We start from the raw sequence: 22,500 nt of genomic DNA on the forward strand, positions 1-22,500 counted from the left end.
TGTATGTATGTATGTGTGTATGTATGTGTGTATGGATGAACATCTGCTCTGAACATCTGGAATCAGTTGCCCATATTGTGAATGGGTGTAATATGTACAAGGGATTATACACAGCACGCCATGACCGTATTGTTGATCTTATTGCCAGTTCTGTTCAGGACATATTTCCAAAAAACATACCGATGTATAAACACTCCCGAGTGACACCAGACTGGTTCAACAGCTCTGAAGATGTGTTCTGTAACATCCCTAACAGCCCTGATGTTGTGTTGGTGGATATAGATAGAAAGGAGGTGCTAGTCCTTGAAATAGGCTGTGTATATGATTTGTATATGGACATAGCCTTTTTAGAAAAAATGACTAAATACCAACCCCTCCTTGCTAAGATCAGTGACCTGGGCTATGCATGTAAGTTTGCGGTATTGATATTTGGCAGCCTGGGACATGTCCACAAACTGACTGTTAGTGGACTAAGACTGGCAGGGCTACCAAAAGGACAGGCTAAACAGCTGGCAAAGTTCTGCTCTATATCAGCTGTGATAGGCAGCCTTGCTGTGTGGCGTAGGAGATGTTTTATGTACCCTTAAATGTCAAAGCTGTGTTACCTCTGAGAATATTTGAATCCTTTCTGTACGAAATTTGATTGGCGGATTCAAATAAAGAAATTAATGTGTATGGATGTATGTATGGATGTATGTATGAATGTATTTATGTATGGATGGATGGATGTATGGATGTATGTATGTATGGATGTATGTATGTATGGATGTATGGATGTATGTATGTATGTATGTATGTATGGATGTATGTATGTATGTATGTATGGATGTAAGTATGGATGTATGTATGTATGTATGGATGTATGTATGTATGTATGTATGTATGTATGTATGTATGTATGTATGTATGTATGTATGTATGTATGGATGTAAGTATGGATGTATGGATGTATGGATGGATGGATGTATGGATGTATGTATTTATGTATGTATGTATGTATGTATGGATGGATGTATGTATGGATGTATGTATGTATGTATGTATGTATGTATGTATGTATGTATGTATGTATGTATGTATGTATGTATGGATGTATGGATGTATGTATGTATGTATGTATGTATGTATGTATGGATGGATGTATGTATGGATGTATGTATGTATGGATGTATGTATGTATGTATGTATGTATGTATGTATGGATGTATGTATGGATGTATGTATGTATGTATGTATGGATGTAAGTATGGATGTATGGATGTATGGATGGATGGATGTATGGATGTATGTATTTATGTATGTATGTATGGATGTATGTATGTATGTATGGATGTATGTATGTATGGATGGATGTATGTATGGATGGATGGATGTATGGATGGATGGATGGATGTATAGATGGATGGATGGATGTATGGATGGATGGATGGATGTATGTATGGATGTATGGATGTATGGATGGATGTATAGATGGATGGATGTATGTATGGATGGATGGATGTATGTATAGATGTATGTATGTATGTATGGATGGATGTATGGATGGATGTATGTATGGATGGATGTATGTATGGATGTATGGATGTATGTATGTATGGATGGATGTATGTATGTATGGATGGATGGATGTATAGATGGATGGATGGATGGATGTATAGATGTATGTATGGATGGATGTGTGTATGTATGGATGGATGGATGTATGTATGGATGGATGGATGTATAGATGGATGGATGGATGTATGTATAGATGTATGTATGGATGGATGTGTGTATGGATGTATGTATGTATGGATGTATGGTTGGATGAATGGATGGATGGATGGATGGATGGATAGATGATAGATAGACAAACAGATGATAGATAGATAGATAGATAGATAGATAGATAGATAGATAGATAGATAGATAGATAGATAGATAGATAGATAGATAGATAGATAGATAGATAGATAGATAGATAGATAGATAGATATGCCTTTTAAAAAATTGCCTACAAAATATATAAAAATGAAATACTAAAGTACACTTGTAGGGCTTTGGGTCATTTTGACCCTCAAGGGAAGGATTTGTTACAGGATGCGAAGGAAGGAAACCAAAACATTGATCTGAAGTACTTATGAAACATCAAGGACTTTACTTATGACTTTATCTTGTATTTTATTTTGCCCCAAAGAACAATATAGCAACACAATCACCCCGTACAGACCCTAGTCACCATGAAATCAAAATGGACAATCCTAATTTTTTGTGGAATATTGCAGTTTATTCTAAACAATTCATCCGTGCACATGATTATTGTATTAAATTCATGTTCCTGGTAATCTTGAATCAGAATAACTTAATCTCTTCTCTGATGATGATGAGGGCGGGGCCACCTGTCACTCACATGAAATCAGCCAATAGCAAACCACAACCATCCAATCAATTCACCACAGACAAAATCAAGCCCCGCCCTACATTTGTTCTTGTTTGTGAAGCGGTTCACTCGGATATACGGCACAAAAGATTATCGCAACTTATGTTTCATGGTGAACCAAACAAAATGTGGTCTGTAAAAAATCCCACTGAAGAACCATAACTTGTTCTCTCTGTAATCTGGAATATTTTATGGAGGCACAAACACTAAACAGGTTTAGAAATGTCAAAAGGGACAATTGTGAGAACTGTAGTTATTATACATTACATATTATATTATTATAAATACCGTTTTCTCTCTGCTCTGGAAGATCTCGGCCGCCTCCTCCAGAGAGCACAGCTCCTCGTAACACTCCCGCTCCAGATTCCCAGGTTTCATCTCCTCCAGGAAGACGTTCGCCCTTCGGGTCCTGAGCAGACGCACAGCATCATGCCTGTCCAGAAACACTGAACACCACACGGCAGGTTTAACGACAGAGCTGGATGGATACACACACCCAGCTCACAGGAAACGGTCTGGAAAGGTTTTCTCAAAGCCACGAAGGGCCAGATTTATGCGTAGGCCTTGTAGGCATATTGGGGGAAAATAATTTAGGCCTATATTTAAAAAAAAATTTTTTTTAACTATTATTATTTCACCCTAATGCTAAAACTCTGTAAGGCAAATACTATCTAAATGAACGAAATTTAAATCCACTTAACTCCACATTTTGGTCACCCTTTACATCTGTCTGGGGTTTGCAAGTATTTAGCCAATGAAAAGTATTAAAAAGAGCTTGTGACAAAACCTTGCAACACCATTGGCTCCTCAAACTGTCAGTCAAACCTCATAACTCCGCCCCCGCCGTCAGTTTAGATCGTCTCTGCTTGTTTGCAATGCAATAGTAGATAAAGAACTGGTTCTCTGAATAAGTGCAGCGTTTTCTTTACTCAGGGAACACTTTATATATACAGGTGCTGGTCATATAATTAGAATATCATCAAAAAGTTGATTTATTTCACTAATTCCATTCAAAAAGTGAAACTTGTGTATTATATTCATTCAGTACACACAGACTGATATATTTCAAATGTTTATTTCTTTTCATTTTGATGATTATAACTGACAACTAAGGAAAATCCCAAATTCAGTATCTCAGAAAATTCGAATATTACTTAAGACCAATACAAAGAAAGGATTTTTAGAAATCTTGGCCAACTGAAAAGTATGAACATGAAAAGTATGAGCATGTACAGCACTCAATACTTAACCCATTTGTGCCCAAATTTTTCTGAATGGTTTCATGCATATAGTCATGTTAATAGTGTCCTATGTGAACATGTTCTGCATTTATTTTCCCCAGGTTTTATTTTTTTTTCTTTAAAATCGTATTTGAATGTGCGGCAACTATAGTTGCCGGTGGGCAAATATGTTGTATGCACCCCTTCGGTGTCAAATAACTGGATGACGGGTCCTCAATATTTTGGCCCTTACAAGACATAAAATCATCGAATTATGGTCTACTGTACAGTAGAGATGTCAGTTAAAGGGTTAAGTTATGTTTTAGGTGGGATATTATGAAAGCAAAAAGCACTAAAGACCAAAAATCTTGATTACCTGTTAACCTGTTAACACAGTATAGTATACCCCATTTCCCCATTATATGAACTTACAAGTCATTTACCCACCGGCAACTATAGCTGCTGCTTGGACTTTTGACTAAGTGTACAAAAAATTATAGATCTCTTGTAAAAATTGTTTTGTTTGGATGATTCTAGAGACCTTCACGATTATGTAGATATATATATACATCAACAAAAAATACTTATTAGTAACATGAAAATAACCTTTGTTTGGGAGGGTTTGCCTTCACTATGCTTCCTGGAAGTAGGGGTAGGATGTTGGCAGTCTCATGTGACAGGAAGGAAGTTAAGGATTTCAAGAGAAAAAAAGGTATTTATTTGGTTGTTTTCTTGCGTGTTATTGAGATTAAAAACATGGATACTATCTAGAAAAATACTTACAAAAGGAAAATGACAACTACACTGCAGCTACTATAGTTGCCGGTGGGCTTAAATGGCTTAGTTGGGGCTGGTTTTGCCTGAATTACTGCAGCGATGCGGCGTGAGGAGATCAGTCTGTGGCTCTGCTCAGGTGTTATGAGAGCCCAGGTTGCTCTGATAGTGGCCTTCAGCTCTTCTGCATATCGCATCTTCCTCTTCACAGAGATTTTCTATAAGGTTAAGGTCAGGCGAGTTTGCTGGCCAATTAAGAACAGGGATACCATGCTCCTTAAACCAGGCACTGGTTGCTGTGGCACTGTGTGCAGGTGCCAAGTCCTGTTGGAAAATGAAATCTGCATCTCCATAAAGTCGGTCAGCAGCAGGAAGCATGAAGTGCTCTAAAACCTCCTGGTATACGGCTGCGTTGACCTCTGACCTCAGAAAACACAGTGGACCAACACCAGCGCATGACATGGCACCCCAAACCATCACTGACTGTGGAAACTTTACACTGGACCTCAAGCAACGTGGATTGTGTGCCTCCTCTCTTCCTGCAGACTCTGGGACCTTGATTTTACTTTCATCAGAAAACATAACTTTGGACCACTCAGCAGTCCAGTCCTTTATGTCTTTAGCCCAGGCGAGACACTTCTGACGCTGTCTGTTGGTCAAGAGTGGCGACAGCTGAAACCCATGTCTTGCATACGTCTGTGCGTAGTGGTTCTTGAAGCACTGACTCCAGCTGCAGTCCACTCTTTGTGAATCTCCCCCACATTTTTGAATGGGTTTTGTTTCACAATCCTCTCCAGGGTGGGGTTATCCCTATTGCTTGTACACTTTTTTCTACCACATCTTTTCCTTCGCCTCTATTAATGTGCTTGGACACAGAGCTCTGTGAACAGCCAGCCTCTTTTGCAATGACCTTTTGTGTCTTGCCCTCCTTGTGCAAGGTGTCATTGGTCATCTTTTGGACATCTGTCAGGTCAGCTTCTTCCTCATGATTGTGTCGCCTACAGAACTAGACTGAGAGACCATTAAAGGCCTTTGCAGGTGTTTTGAGTTAATTAGCTGATTAGAGTGTGTCTTCAATATTGAACCTTTTCACAATATTCTAATTTTCTGAGATACTGAATTTGGGATTTTCCTCAGTTGTCAGTTATAATCATCAAAATTAAAAGAAATAAACATTTGAAATATATCAGTCTGTGTGTAATGAATGAATATAATATACAAGTTTCACTTTTTGAATGGAATTAGTGAAATAAATCAACTTTTTGATGATATTCTAATTATATGACCAGCACCTGTATAGCAAACATTTCTTTTGTCTGCTATGTCACAATAATAGGTAAATCCGGCCCTGGCGACGAGCCTTACACTGTAAGTTGATCGGCTAATGTACACGTTTACAATGTTTTCATTGCAGAGGCGTTTTAGTTTTAGTTCAGGTAGAATCTTGGATTTTTGGCTTCCATGGTGGCAGCAATAAGCTGTGTTTTCCACCAAATGTCGAAATACTATCGGGTGAATTGGCAGTGGGCAGGACCACAGAAACTTGCTTGGGGTCCTAAAGGAGACCTGATTTTTGGGGGGACCCAATTTGTCGGTACAACGGAACACATATTTCCAGCCAGAATGACTTACAGTGTTGCTTTTCGGACAAACAAGCATTTGAACTATAGCATGTTTCCTAAATCTCTGCAAATATATTATCATACTTTTAAGCTTTAATGTTCTGTTGATTTAAAGGGTTTGTGCTGAAGAGTCCAGGAGATGACCAAGAAACACTGATGATACGCTGCATCTCGCTTTATTTATTATCCATTATTGTCCCAACACTCTTCGTATTAACACAACTTTGAGTACAACATGCTAGAGAAATTTAATGCAATCAGTTTCCACATATTAAACATTTTGTTTGAGTTCACTGTAGACTGTTGACTGAATTAACCCCTAAACTGTCACCGTCCTGCTGGCGGGACGCCTGGCACTCTTTTTTTGATCGCCTTTTATACATTTGAGTAATTATCATAAATTAGGTATCAATCGAAAGCTTACGGACTCAAAATTCCTCCTGTGAAAACAGTTTTGAAATTGGACGTTGCGTTACCATGGAAACAGTACTTTAAATTCTTCTAGCGGGCTCCTCCCCCTAGTGGGCGGAGTCATGTTTCATATTACAACATTTTATTTGAACTACTTTATAATCAAAATATTTTCTAATCTTGACAAAACGCATATCGTTGGAAAGGTCTGAGTCTCAAGATTCCATTTTTGGTGACTGTTTTGTGATGGAAGTGATATTTGGACAGAAATGTACAGGAAAATACATCAAAAAAGCAATCAATGGAATGTGGATGAGTCCCGGTGGCTATTTTTGGTACAGCGCCTAAACAAAATCTTTGGAATTTGGATTTTGGAACTTCAAATTTGGAACACAACTTGGTTAGACATATGGCTATAATAATTTTAGATACAATTTTTTTTGTAAAATATTTATCTTATATAAAATAAAAATATTTAGTACAGTATTTTTTTTTGCAGTAAATTAAAACTTCAATAACTTTTTCATACTGAAAATAATACATAATGCTTTCACTTCAGCAATAATCTGCAGAGTGTCTTCTTTAAAACAAGACCAAACATGGGTCTATATACCAAAGCATTCTTGAATTACAGCCCTTTAGGTTTGGATATAGAGCATTTTCATGACTATTGTCAAAAAGGGGGCTGACAGTTCTCAACTTGTAAAAAAGTAGTTACCTCTACTAAGAGGTAGTTTTATCAAATCAAAAATTATGAGCTAATTTACTTCCTAAATTCAAGGCAATCGTTTTATATAAGTTTTCTAAGTAAACTCAATTTTTAAGTGCATAATGTTTGCAAAATGATCTAATGAAGCATTCTGTATAATTTTAACAGGACCAAGAAAAACAGTTTAAAATATATATATAAAAAAAACTGGAAGTTTTGAACATTCTGACAATATTTGTTTTCATAACTAAACGGGAACGCTAGCAGACCTGGAGAGTGGAGCGCTGAGGTCAGGTGCATTAAAAGAAGAATCATCCAGATCATGGACTCAGACATCAAGACACCAGAGTAAATCAACCTGTTTGATGAAAACATGAATGAAAAACAAAACTCATTTCACAATATGTGACCCTGGACCTCAAAACCAGTCATAAGGATACATTTTTAGATAAATAAATAAGCTTTCCATTGATGGTTTGTTAGGATAGGACAATATTCGAAAATCTGAGGGGGCAAAAAAATCTAAATAATGAGAAAATCAGCTTTAAAGTTGTCCAAATGAAGTCCTTATCAATGCATATTACTAATAATAATACATTTTTGATATATTTCCAGTAGGAAATTTACTAAATATCTTCATGGAACATGATCGTAATATCCTAATGATTTTTGGCACAAAAGAAAAATTGATAATTTTGACCCATTATTGCCTCAAATATCCCCGTGAGACGCACGACTGGTGTTATGCTCCAGGGTCGCATTTACCATCTGCTATAAAAGATGCATGATAACGCATCTATGAAGGCTGATTTTGAACTAGCTTTAGTGTTATTTCGATAAATAGGTTTCATAAGTTTTGTCTTCAGTAAACCTTTTCGTGAACATAATCCATTAAAACACCTGAAATCTCTCCATCTTTAAACGGTGTATATTCAGCCACAGATCTGTGTATTTTTCTCTATTCGTTCTTCAGTATGATTTGAGTATTCAGTATTTACTCACCTTGTTTCTTTCACCTGATTTAGGTCGGTCCTGAGGATTTGAATGCGTTTTCACGTAACCTCTAATGAAACTGTTATGATGACAAACAGCAGCAAACCGCTTTAAATCACTCTTTGTACTGCACTACAACATCGACCTTTAGACAGACGGTGTTTACACACATATGCACACACACAGGCTCCGTTTAGCCAGTATAAACACTTGTAAACACTTAAAATGACACCAGATCACTATGAAAATGTGCACTTACCAGACAAAAAAAATCACAAGTGAGATTTGGGCAAAAGAATGTTTTAATTCACATTCTATTCTACAAGTAGTTACATTATTTACAGTATTTAAAAAAACCAGACAAAGCAAAAAAATGAAGAAAATAAACCGTGAGTGTGTTAATATCATCAAATGTTTGTCAGTAATCCTTCATCTACCTGTCGGACAGCAGCACCCGATTGAAGTGGATTTCCTGTCGTTCTGATTTAGTAGCTACACTATTGATTAGACTCTGTTTTAGAGGTAGACTACGGCTCTAGTCAGTAGTGTCGGGTTAGGATCGTTAAGACAGATCAAAGTAAGACTTTTCTTTCAAACGAAAGCAAACGCACATGAGGACGACACTCGACTCATCTGTCCTGCAGCAGTAATACTGTCAAACCCAAACGGAAGGAACTGAGGCCGCATCCGCTCGGAGGAAATGGATCATTCTTGCATTAAAATCGCACACTTATTTTATATGGAAGCTTATTTCTGCTACGAATGTTTTATTTATTTATTTGACATAAATAATAGAATAACGAGACTTAGAATTCAGAGAAAAACGTCAGAATTGCGAGATGTAAATTTAGCACACTTATTTTATATGGAAGCTTATTTCTGCTACGAATGTTTTATTTATTTATTTGACATAAATAATAGAATAACGAGACTTAGAATTCAGAGAAAAACATCAGAATTGCGAAATGCAAACCCCAAATTTCAAGAAAAAAAGTCAAAATTGAGAGAAAACCATCAGAATTGCTAATTGTACATTTAGAATTGCGAGATGTAAATTTAGAATTTTGAGAAAAAAGTCTGAATTCCGAGAATAACTTCAGAATTGCGAGAAAAACGTCAGAATTGCGAAATGCAAACCCCAAATTCCAAGAAAAAAGTCAGAATTGCGAGATGTAAATTTAGAATTGCGAGATGTACATTTAGAATAGCGAGAAAAAAAGTCAGAGTTGCGAAATGCAAACCCAAAATTCCAAGAAAAAAAGTGAAAATTTTGAGAAAAACATCAGAATTGCGAAATGTACATTTAGAATTGCGAGATGTAAATTTAGAATTCCGAGAAAAAAAGTCTGAATTACGAGAAAAACTTCAGAATTACGAGAAAAACGTCAGAATTGCGAAATGCAAACCCAAAATTCCAAGAAAAAAGTCAAAATTTAGAGAAAACCGTCTGAATTCCGAGAAAAACTTCAGAATTGCGAGAAAAACTTCAGAATTGCGAAATGCAAACCCAAAATTCCAAGAAAAAAGTCAGAATTGCGAGATGTAAATTTAGAATTGCGAGATGTACATTTAGAATAGCGAGAAAAAAAGTCAGAATTGCGAAATGCAAACCCAAAATTCCAAGAAAAAAGTCAAAATTTAGAGAAAAACATCAGAATTGCGAAATGTACATTTAGAATTGCGAGATGTAAATGTAGAATTCTGAGAAATAAAAGTCTGAATTACGAGAAAAACTTCAGAATTGCGAGAAAAACATCAGAATTGCGAAATGCTAACCCAAAATTCCAAAAAAAGTCCAAATTTAGAGAAAAACATCAGAATGGCGAAATGTACATTTAGAATTGCGAGATGTAAATGTAGAATTCTGAGACAAAAAAGTCAGAATTCCGAGAAAAACTTCAGAATTGCGAAATGCAAACCCAAAATTCCAAGAAAAAAGTCAGAATTGCGAGATGTAAATTTAGAATTGCGAGATGTACATTTAGAATAGCGAGAAAAAAAGTCAGAATTGCGAAATGCAAACCCAAAATTCCAAGAAAAAAGTCAAAATTTAGAGAAAAACATCAGAATTGCGAAATGTACATTTAGAATTGCGAGATGTAAATGTAGATTTCTGAGAAAAAAAAGTCTGAATTCCGAGAAAAACTTCAGAATTGCGAGAAAAACATCAGAATTGCGAAATGCTAACCCAAAATTCCAAAAAAAGTCCAAATTTAGAGAAAAACATCAGAATGGCGAAATGTACATTTAGAATTGCGAGATGTAAATGTAGAATTCTGAGAAAAAAAAGTCAGAATTCCGAGAAAAAATTCAGAATTGCGAAATGCAAACCCAAAATTCCAAGAGGAACGTCAGAATGTAAATTTAGAATTGCGAGATGTACATTTAGAATTGCGAGATGTACATTTAGAATTCAGAGAAAAAAAGTTGAGATGAAGTCAGAATTGTTGATAGTGTTGCTATGGAAACGCATAATTCCGAGTACTTGAGCAGCTCCGTCACGTGAGGTCGTCTCGTAACAGTGATTACATCATGATGTGAATGCAGCAAAACTCGCAATTGTGAGAAAAGAGCCTAAATTGTGCGGCATAAATAAAAAGTCTGAATTGTGCTATAAAAAGTGTGAATTACCGTGGCGGAAACAAGCTTCCATACATTCCTTCGTGATTCCAGTGTTAAAAAGCAATACAATTGTAGCACAAGCAGCCGTGTGGATCTACTGACACTAAGCATCATGCACATTCAGATATCTCGGGGGATTCGAGTGTACGACGAGTCGCTCAAGGGCCCGTGTTCTGCCAGCAGCGAAGCCAGTCCATCGCCATGACTTTAAATGATGAACACATAAATCAACAAGCAATCTGGAAAACCGGGGCGCGGGGATGTTAACGGAGCAGTTTTTAGTTGGCATCAGCTGAACTCGGTTATAAAAGAGTTTGTGTTGGTCCGTCAGACGAGCGACCCGGCTCTGCTCTGCGCGGGCACCATGACGGGCACGGCGCCCATGCGCTCCAGCGTGGCCTGGCTGACGGCGAACGAGTGTGTGTGCGCGGCCGCTGGCGTTGCCGCGGCAGCCGGCCGCAGGCTCAGCGAGCCGTTGCTGCGGGTCATGACGGGCGGCGAGGGGGCGGAGTTAGTGGTGACCACCAGAGTCTTGGGCGGGGGCAGGGTGTGGCTGCCGTTGGTGTAGGGGGGCCGCGAGGGGGCGGGGCCTGCCGCGCTGGAGCCGCCGGTGAAGGTCTGCCGCGTGTCGCCGTTGTAGCGCGTGTAGGAGTGTGTGTCGTAGTTGGGCTTGGGGTTGTGCCAGTAGCGGCTGTTGTAGGTGTTGGTGGAGGTCAGCGTGTCGTTCTCTGAGGACGAGGCGTCCGCCTGGAACGCTTTCACTGACGAAGATCTCTTCGGAGGGAGATCGTCCTCCCTGTGCGAGGGAATCAAACAGAGGGAATTAAACAGATGAATACTTCAGTAGCTAAATATTGACCGTCCATAGAGCGAATCACTCTTTAGAGTCACTGAATCAAGGAATTACAGTTCACAAATCAGTGAATGATTCCGTTGTGAATCGCTCTTTCGACTCACTGAATCAATAAATCACAGTGAATGATTCCTCAGTGAATCGATCTTTTGAGTCATTAAATCAATGAATCTCAGTGAATGATTCCTCAGTGAATCGACCTTTTGAGTGACTAAATCAATGAATCTCAGTAAATGATTCCTCAGTGAATCGATCTTTTGAGTTACTATATTAATGAATCTCAGTAAATGATTCCTCAGTGAATAGCTCTTTTGAGTCACTAAATCAATGAATCTCAGTAAATGATTCCTCAGTGAATAGCTCTTTTGAGTCACTAAATCAATGAATCTCAGTAAATGATTCCTCAGTGAATAGCTCTTTTGAGTCACTAAATCAATGAATCTCAGTGAATGATTCCTCAGTGAATTGATCTTTTGAGTGACTAAATCAATGAATCTCAGTGAATGATTCCTCAGTGAATCAGTCTTTAGAGTCATTAAATCAATGAATCTCAGTGAATGATTCCTCAGTGAATCGATCTTTTGAGTCACTAAATCAATGAATCTCAGTGAATGATTCCTCAGTGAATCGATCTTTTGAGCCACTAAATCAATGAATCTCAGTGAATGATTCCTCAGTGAATCGATCTTTTGAGTCACTAAATCAATGAATCTCAGTGAATGATTCCTCAGTGAATCAACCTTTTGAGTTACTATATTAATGAATCTCAGTGAATGATTCCTCAGTGAATCGACCTTTTGAGTTACTATATTAATGAATCTCAGTAAATGATTCCTCAGTGAATAGCTCTTTTGAGTCACTAAATCAATGAATCTCAGTGAATGATTCCTCAGTGAATTGATCTTTTGAGTGACTAAATCAATGAATCTCAGTGAATGATTCCTCAGTGAATCAGTCTTTAGAGTCATTAAATCAATGAATCTCAGTGAATGATTCCTCAGTGAATCGATCTTTTGAGTCACTAAATCAATGAATCTCAGTGAATGATTCCTCAGTGAATCACTTTTTTGAGTCACCAAATCAATGAATCTCAGTGAATGATTCCTCAGTGAATCGATCTTTTGAGTCACTAAATCAATAAATCTCAGTTAATGATTCCTCAGTGAATCGATCTTTTGAGTCATTAAATCAATGAATCTCAGTGAATGATTCCTCAGTGAATCGATCTTTTGAGTCACCAAATCAATGAATCTCAGTGAATGATTACTTTTTTTAAAATTGTAATAAATACTATAATAGTATATAAATGATAGTAAAATAAACATGTGGCGGTGTTTTGAGTTACAGTATTTCCCATTTAACACTTGTATTAGTGCAAAAGAGCCAGAAACGTCTTGTTTTCTCCATCATGTGCCTCCTCTAGCTGTAGTTTGTGGTGTGTGAAGAGTCACCTGATCTCGTTGGGGATCTCCTCCTCCTCGTATTTGTTCTTGTTCCTCCAGTAGAAGAGCGTGACCAGCACCAGCAGAGAGCAGATGATGAGCGCCAGGACGCCGGTGGCGATGGTTCCTGCGATCAGACCCACGCTCTGAGGCTGCGCTGTCACACACCAGAGACAGAGAGACGGCGGTCAGACGTGTGTGTGTGTGTGTGTGTGTGTGTGTGTGTGTGTGTGTGTGTGTGTGTGTGTGTGTGTGTGTGTGTGTGTGAGAGAGAGACTCACGTGCCACCACCTGCAGGTTGAGGACGCAGGTGCTCTTTCCGATGGCGTTTGACGCCGTACACTGATACAGTCCAGATGTGCTGGTGCTGATGTTCCTCAGAGAAACCGTACCCTGCATCTGGTCTGAAGAGCACAAGATCAACACTGAGACTCATCATCGTGCTTCAGACATCACCAAACGTCCAAGGGACGGAACACAACATCCCATGAACGCTTGTGCGCTAATGTTTGGAGGACGTTATCAAACACCAGATCACTTTGAATGAACGTTCTGTTAACGTTTGTTCATAACATTGAGAGAACCTTGAGAGAACGTTCCATGTTAGCTGGAAAGTCATGGACATTTCTGGGAATATACTATTTATTACTTACTACTAAGTATTCAGTAAAATAATTCATCAGCTAAATATTGACCGTCCATAGAGTGAATCACTCTTTTGAGTCACTGAATCAATGAATTACAGTTCATAAATCTGTGAATCGCTCTTTTGAGTCACTTAATCAATTAATCATAGTTAATAAATCTGTGAATGAATACTCAGTGAATCGCTCTTTTGAGTCACTTAAAGGTCCCATGGCATGAAAATTTCACTTTATGAGGTATTTCAACATTAATATGAGTTCCCCTAGCCTGAATATTGTCCCCAAGTGGATAGAAATGTTGATCGGTGTAAACTCGAGTTCTGCTGTCTTTCTCTGCCTTTGAGAAAATGACAGGCCAGACGAGCCAATCCTGAAGTCTCCTGGTTTGACGTCCAAGCAGGAACGGTTTCCTCCCTTTCCTCCGCCCAGAGAATCTGGCACACCCATGCAAACACTCGAGATCATTAACGTTACTTGTGAAAGAGTGAACGCTGGCAGTTTCTCAGTGTTTGGATGTACAAATGAAAACAGAAGTCTTTCTTCAGTTCCTTCTGATCTGTGATCATTGATTTCTTATGTGAAGCTTATTATTTATTATTTGTGGACACGCTGCGGCTTCTCTCTCTCCCGACAGAACAGTGTTTTCGTGTTTTCTATCTTGTGAGTCAGTGTTTTTGTACGTCCTCGTCGCGTCTATCTGTTCTAAAATGTGCATACAGTCTTTTCTGTTTAACATCAGCAGTAACATCTTTAGAGTTAAACTTCACACACGCCGAAGCTCGGCCTCCAACATCCCTGACCCCCAGTACTGCATCTGGCCCACAGCGGAGGCACCAAACGCGGCGTGAGATTAAGCAGAAGGAGGGTAAGCGTGAGCATATCTGGGCTAGGCTAGCCAGCTTTCCCCACAATAAACTGGATTACATTCGATTACAGCTGTTGTGTCTTTGTTTGCGCTGTGTAACGTTACTCAATGCGCGTCAATGACGCTATTCATATGATTGGAACATATCTAGAAATAATGCTATACTCAACACTTACTAACTCGTTCATCTCGCTGTAATGGTCCATTGCATGTTACAAAGTTGGTAGAATAATGATGAAGAGGACTCGGTGTGACTGGGACTGGGACTGTGTTTATTCAGAACTCTCAGATACAAACACAATAAACTCGCGCTGACTGACAGCGCTCTCATAACTCAGTAGTTACTATAAATAACTTTGTTAGCAATCGCTCCGTCTCCGTGATGTCCGGTTCGCGAACGAATCATTCTTTTGAATCGGTTCTTTTTAGTGAACCGAACCAGTTCACCAAATCGGACTGAATCGTTCTAAACGGTGCGCGTCTCGAGTCAGCGCTGATCCATAATTTACTAAAGTTACTAACTTTCTGACATGAGTGACAGCCCCTCCGACTAGAAATAAACTAATAACCTGAAGTATATGCTGTAACAGTTCACCCTGAACTGAGACATGCTGAGAGAACTGATGAGAAGTGAACACAGGTCCATCCGTCTCTGGCAGACTCGTGCCTGCTCGTGCCTCGTTAAACCACGCCCCCTCCGCTCATTTAAAATGCAAAGATGGCAGCCAATCACAACAGTGGGTGTTTTTACTGAAGTCTCACAGCAGACACGCCTCTTGAAGCAGGGCAGTCAGCCACAGGGCAAACAGCAGTATAGAAAAAATGCCTTTTATTTCTAAATTATGACATTTTATGATGTAAAAATCATACTAATAATATAAGTACACCTCAAGAAACACTATAAAATAATAGAAAAATGCCATGCCATGGGACCTTTAAAGGGGTGGTAAACCACGATTTCACTATTCTAACTTTAGCTAACGTGTAATGTTGCTGCTTGAGCATAAACAACATCTGCAAAGTTACAACGTTCAAAGTTTAAAGCAAAGGGAGAGATTTGCTTTTAAAGAAATCAGTTTCTAAGGACTACAGCAAACGGCCGCTAGGGACTACTACACATTCACCCAGGTTTTGCTGACATCACCAGGCCCAATATTTACATAAACCCCTCCTCCGGGGAATATGAAATAAGGGGGGGTGAGGCCATTTTGTATCGCGGCGCTGTTGTGGTTAGTAGGCTGGAGTGTTGTTGCCGCGATGCCGAGGAAACGCTGTTATTTTCATCCGGATTGCAGGTCTGGGGCACTTGCTCTGTTCAGCCTTCATAGGGACGGGGGTGCGTTGCAGAGCGTTTAAAATAAAACATGTTATATGCACGTGTGTTTGAGTCAGCGGGGAATCAGGCACGCGCAGGGCTCCTGCAGCACATCTAACAGAGGAAAACATCCACCGTCTTCGCGATTTCAATGCCAGATTTGCACAACGTCAGCTGCGTGAAAAAAACACTGCCGGTGCGTGGATGCACGACGCGCGCGCTGCACATTTCACGGAGGACAACACAAACTTCCACAAACTTCGCGAGTTCAATACAGGATATGCACAACGTCTGTCCTGAAAGCTGGATTTACAAACAGAAGCTGTTCACGGGCCACAACCTGTAAGTCTGATTTATTTTTCATCGATGTGTTTTCCTGTAATAGGTTGTAGCAAGGAAGTAAACAGATGACAACACTGTTCTGCAAACCAGTCTGTTAAATGCTCATTCATACTTAACGTTATCCGACGAACACCTATCGTTACAAACACTAACGTTAAAATCTCAACAGCGGAACCTGGCATTAGTGTAAATGATTCTTTGATTAGAGCTTTTATGTATTGTTTATCTACAGGCATGCTAAACATGGTTCTGTGTGTGATTTGGCTAACTTACTAGTTTAAGCCAGTGCTTAGTGTTTGTTTTGGGTTAGTTCTTGTGACAGATATTTGGCTATAATCGTTCTAAAAATACAAAAGTTAAAGTGCCATTCAGTAGCGATCATTATAGATCCGCAGTCTTTACTCTCGAGGACTGAACAGGTTCTGCTTGATCATCTTCACTCAAATGTTCTGGGTCTGATTCGGGCTCAGATTGGTATGGTTTTATTGACGCCGTTGTTTCTAACACTGACCAAAGCACAGCCTCCGATAAAGGTAAGGGGCGGCACGTTTCCGACATACGTGCACTAGGCGTTTAGCGAATCACAACACACTGGGCCAGCTAACCAATCTGAGCCCATCGCGTATTTTTGAGGGACTGGCTTCATACAACCCGGAAAGCATCAGACCGTTTTACAAGGAGGGACAGAGCAGTGTAGAATAAAGGTCAAATATATGAAAAATAAGGCAATTTTTTTTAAAACGAAGCATGAACACATGTTACAGTGCACCCCACAAACACAGTCAAGCCTTCAAAAGAATGTGTTTTACCACCCCTTTAATCAATTAATCATAGTTAATAAATCTGTGAAAGGATACTCAGTGAATCGCTCTTTTGAGTCATTGAATCAATTAATCACAGTTCACAAATCTGTGAATGAATACTCAGTGAATCGCTCTTTTGAGTCACTTAATCAATTAATCATAGTTAATAAATCTGTGAATGAATACTCAGTGAATCGCTCTTTTGAGTCACTTAATCAATTAATCACAGTTCACAAATCTGTGAATGAATACTCAGTGAATCGCTCTTTTGAGTCACTTAATCAATTAATCACAGTTCACAAATCTGTGAATGAATACTCAGTGAATCGCTCTTTTGAGTCACTTAATCAATTAATCATAGTTAATAAATCTGTGAAAGGATACTCAGTGAATCGCTCTTTTGAGTCACTTAATCAATAAATCACAGTTTATAAATATATGAATGGAAACTCAGTGAATTGCTCTTTTGAGTCATTGAATCAATTAATCAAAGTGAATCGCTCTTTTGAGTCACTGAATTAATGAATCACAGTTCATAAATCTGTGAATGGATACTCAGTGAATCAATTAATCAAATTGTATTGCTCTTTTGAGTCACTGAATCAACGAATTACAGTTCACAAATCTGTGAATGGATACTCAGTGAATCGCTCTTTTGAGTCATTGAATCAATTAATCAAATTGTATCGCTCTTTTGAGTCACTGAATCAATGAACCACAGTTCATAAATCTATGAATGGATACTCAGTGAATCGCTCTTTTAAGTCATTGAATCAAGTTGAATCGCTCTTTTGAGTCACTGAATCAATTAATCACAGTTCACAAATCTGTGAATGAATACTCAGTGAATCGCTCTTTTGAGTCACTTAATCAATAAATCACAGTTTATAAATATATGAATGGAAACTCAGTGAATCGCTCTTTTGAGTCATTGAATCAATTAATCAAAGTGAATCGCTCTTTTGAGTCACTGAATTAATGAATCACAGTTCATAAATCTGTGAATGGATACTCAGTGAATCAATTAATCAAATTGTATTGCTCTTTTGAGTCACTGAATCAACGAATTACAGTTCACAAATCTGTGAATGGATACTCAGTGAATCGCTCTTTTGAGTCATTGAATCAAGTTGAATCGCTCTTTTGAGTCACTGAATCAATTAATCACAGTTCACAAATCTGTGAATGGATACTCAGTGAATCGCTCTTTTGAGTCATTGAATCAATTAATCAAAGTGTCTCGCTCTTTTGAGTCACTGAATCAATTAATTACAGTTCACAAATCTGTGAATGGATACTCAGTGAATCGCTCTTTTGAGTCATTGAATCAATTAATCAAAGTGTATCTCTCTTTTGAGTCACTGAATCAATGAATCACAGTTCATAAATCTGTGAATGGAGACTTAGTGAATCGCTCTTTTGAGTCATTGAATCAAGTTGAATCGCTCTTTTCAGTCACTGAATCAATTAATCACAGTTCACAAATCTGTGAATGGATACTCAGTGAATCGCTCTTTTGAGTCATTGAATCAATTAATCAAAGTGTATCGCTCTTTTGAGTCACTGAATCAATGAATTACAGTTTGCAAATCTGTGAATGGATACTCAGTGAATCGCTCTTTTGAGTCATTGAATCAATTAATCAAAGTGAATTGGTCTTTTGAGTCACTGAATCAATGAATCACAGTTCATAAATCTGTGAATGGATACTCAGTGAATCGCTCTTTTGAGTAATTGAATCAATTAATCAAAGTGTATCGCTCTTTTGAGTCACTAAATCAATTAATTACAGTTCACAAATCTGTGAATGGATACTCAGTGAATTGCTCTTTTGAGTCACTGAATCAATTAATCAAAGTGAATCGCTCTTTTGAGATACTGAATCAATGATGGATATTCAGTGAATCGCTCTTTTGATTGATGTGAATGGATACTCAGTAAATCACTCTTTTGAGTCCCTGAATCAATTCATCACAGTTCATAAATCTGTGAATGGATACTCAGTGAATCGCTCTTTTGATTGATGTAAATGAATACTCAGTGAATCACTCTTTTGAGTCCCTGAATCAATTCATCACAGTTCATAAATCTGTGAATGGATACTCAGTGAATCGCTCTTTTGATTGATGTAAATGAATACTCAGTGAATCACTCTTTTGAGTCATTGAATCAATTAATTACAGTTCACAAATCTGTGAATGGATACTCAGTGAATCGCTCTTTTGAGTCATTGAATCAATTAATCAAAGTGTCTTGCTCTTTTGAGTCACTGAATCAATTAATCACAGTTCACAAATCTGTGAATGGATACTCAGTGAATCGCTCTTTTGAGTCATTGAATCAATTAATCAAAGTGTATCGCTCTTTTGAGTCACTGAATCAATGAATTACAGTTCGCAAATCTGTGAATGGATACTCAGTGAATCGCTCTTTTTAGTCATTGGATCAATGAATCAAAGTGAATTGCTCTTTTGAGTCACTGAATCAATGAATCACAGTTCATAAATCTGTGAATGGATACTCAGTGAATCGCTCTTTTTAGTCATTGGATCAATGAATCAAAGTGAATTGCTCTTTTGAGTCACTGAATCAATGAATCACAGTTCATAAATCTGTGAATGGATACTCAGTGAATCGCTTTTTTGAGTCATTGAATCAATTAATCAAAGTGTATCGCTCTTTTGAGTCACTGAATCAAAGTTCATAAATCTGTGAATGGATACTCAGTGAATCGCTCTTTTGAGTCATTGAATCAATTAATCAAAGTGTATCGCTCTTTTGAGTCACTAAATCAATTAATTACAGTTCACAAATCTGTGAATGGATACTCAGTGAATCGCTCTTTTTTGAGTCATTGAATCAATTAATCAAAGTGTATCGCTCTTTTGTGTCACTAAATCAATTAATTACAGTTCACAAATCTGTGAATGGATACTCAGTGAATCGCTCTTTTGAGTCATTGAATCAATTAATTACAGTTCACAAATCTGTGAATGGATACTCAGTGAATCGCTCTTTTGAGTCACTGAATCAATTAATCAAAGTGAATCGCTCTTTTGAGATACTGAATCAATGAATTACAGTTCACAAATCTGTGAATGGATACTCAGTGAATCGCTCTTTTGAGTCATTGAATCAATTAATTACAGTTCACAAATCTGTGAATGGATACTCAGTGAATCGCTCTTTTGAGTCACTGAATCAATTAATCAAAGTGAATCGCTCTTTTGAGATACTGAATCAATGAATTACAGTTCACAAATCTGTGAATGGATACTCAGTGAATCGCTCTTTTGAGTCACTGAATCAATTAATTACAGTTCACAAATCTGTGAATGGATACTCAGTGAATCACTCTTTTGAGTCATTGAATCAATTAATTACAGTTCACAAATCTGTGAATGGATACTCAGTGAATCGCTCTTTTGAGTCACTGAATCAATTAATCAAAGTGAATCGCTCTTTTGAGATACTGAATCAATGAATTACAGTTCACAAATCTGTGAATGGATACTCAGTGAATCGCTCTTTTGAGTCACTGAATCAATTAATCAAAGTGTATCTCTCTTTTGAGTCACTGAATCAATGAATCACAGTTCATAAATCTGTGAATGGATACTCAGTGAATCGCTCTTTTGATTGATGTGATTGGATACTCAGTAAATCACTCTTTTGAGTCACTGAATCAATGAATTACAGTCATAAATCTGTGAATGGATACTCAGTGAATCGCTCTTTTGATTGATGTGAATGGATACTCAGTGAATCACTCTTTTGAGTCCCTGAATCAATTCATCACAGTTCATAAATCTGTGAATGGATACTCAGTGAATCGCTCTTTTGATTGATGTAAATGGATACTCAGTGAATCACTCTTTTGAGTCATTGAATCAATTAATCAAAGTGTCTTGCTCTTTTGAGTCACTGAATCAATTAATTACAGTTCACAAATCTGTGAATGGATACTCAGTGAATCGCTCTTTTGAGTCATTGAATCAATTAATCAAAGTGTATCGCTCTTTTGAGTCACTGAATCAATGAATCACAGTTCATAAATCTATGAATGGATACTCAGTGAATCGCTCTTTTGAGTAATTGAATCAATTAATCAAAGTGAATCGCTCTTTTGAGATACTGAATCAATGAATTACAGTTCACAAATCTGTGAATGGATACTCAGTGAATCGCTCTTTTGAGTCACTGAATCAATTAATCAAAGTGTATCTCTCTTTTGAGTCACTGAATCAATGAATCACAGTTCATAAATCTGTGAATGGATACTCAGTGAATCGCTCTTTTGATTGATGTGATTGGATACTCAGTAAATCACTCTTTTGAGTCACTGAATCAATGAATTACAGTCATAAATCTGTGAATGGATACTCAGTGAATCGCTCTTTTGATTGATGTGAATGGATACTCAGTGAATCACTCTTTTGAGTCCCTGAATCAATTCATCACAGTTCATAAATCTGTGAATGGATACTCAGTGAATCGCTCTTTTGATTGATGTAAATGGATACTCAGTGAATCACTCTTTTGAGTCATTGAATCAATTAATCAAAGTGTCTTGCTCTTTTGAGTCACTGAATCAATTAATTACAGTTCACAAATCTGTGAATGGATACTCAGTGAATCGCTCTTTTGAGTCATTGAATCAATTAATCAAAGTGTATCGCTCTTTTGAGTCACTGAATCAATGAATCACAGTTCATAAATCTATGAATGGATACTCAGTGAATCGCTCTTTTGAGTCATTGAATCAAGTTGAATCGCTCTTTTGAGTCACTGAATCAATTAATCACAGGTCACAAATCTGTGAATGGATACTCAGTGAATCGCTCTTTTGAGTCATTGAATCAATTAATCAAAGTGTATCGCTCTTTTGAGTCACTGAATCAATGAATCACAGTTCATAAATCTATGAATGGATACTCAGTGAATCGCTCTTTTGAGTCATTGAATCAAGTTGAATCGCTCTTTTTAGTCACTGAATCAATTAATCACAGGTCACAAATCTGTGAATGGATACTCAGTGAATCGCTCTTTTGAGTCATTGAATCAAAGTGAATTGCTCTTTTTAGTCACTGAATCAATGAATCACAGTTCACAAATCTGTGGATGATTCCTCAGTGAATCGCTCTTTTGAGTCACTGAATCAATTAATCACAGTTCAGGAATCACTGAATGATTCCTCAGTGAATGTCTGACAGTGTTGTTATTGTTAACTAAAACTATTAAAAACTGATTGAAATAAAGATAAAAAATATATAAATATTATATGAAAACCGTAATTTCTGATCTGGGGAACACAAATCCAGACACAACAGTGAATTACTGCACACATCTGATTGAGAGCATCACAGAAATATTAACAGGTGACATTGGGTTTACATGCAAATTAAACTCATAACACAAGTACGTTCTTATATTAACATATGACACAAGCAGACAAAACACTGATAA

General features: G+C 37.7%; 2 protein-coding genes across 3 annotated transcripts in view; both read right to left on the minus strand.

The window, feature by feature from the left end:
• The window catches only part of LOC307130028 (coagulation factor X), a 40,788-nt gene extending 32,504 nt beyond the window's left edge, over nt 1-8,284 (minus strand). Inside the window, exons 1-3 of one of the 2 annotated variants that reach the window (XM_079822875.1) lie at nt 8,158-8,284; nt 7,425-7,513; nt 2,708-2,865 (exon numbers count right to left, since the gene is read on the minus strand). In XM_079822875.1, coding sequence (XP_079679001.1) covers nt 2,708-2,865; nt 7,425-7,491 — 225 coding nt within the window. In that variant the 5' untranslated portion in view covers nt 7,492-7,513; nt 8,158-8,284. The remainder of the gene's footprint in view (nt 1-2,707; nt 2,866-7,424; nt 7,514-8,157) is intronic. The other variant, XM_079822876.1, reaches the window with a different exon arrangement.
• A 151-nt stretch (nt 8,285-8,435) lies between these two features.
• igsf11 (immunoglobulin superfamily member 11) overlaps nt 8,436-22,500 on the minus strand; it is a 167,015-nt gene continuing 152,950 nt past the window's right edge. The window contains exons 5-7 of the mRNA XM_079822877.1: nt 13,347-13,469; nt 13,075-13,222; nt 8,436-11,566 (exon numbers count right to left, since the gene is read on the minus strand). Of these exons, the coding sequence (XP_079679003.1) occupies nt 11,098-11,566; nt 13,075-13,222; nt 13,347-13,469 (740 nt within the window). The 3' untranslated portion in view covers nt 8,436-11,097. The remainder of the gene's footprint in view (nt 11,567-13,074; nt 13,223-13,346; nt 13,470-22,500) is intronic.

The sequence above is a fragment of the Gobio gobio genome (assembly GCF_949357685.1).
Source record: "Gobio gobio genome assembly, chromosome: 8".
NCBI classification, from domain to species: domain Eukaryota; kingdom Metazoa; phylum Chordata; class Actinopteri; order Cypriniformes; family Gobionidae; genus Gobio; species Gobio gobio.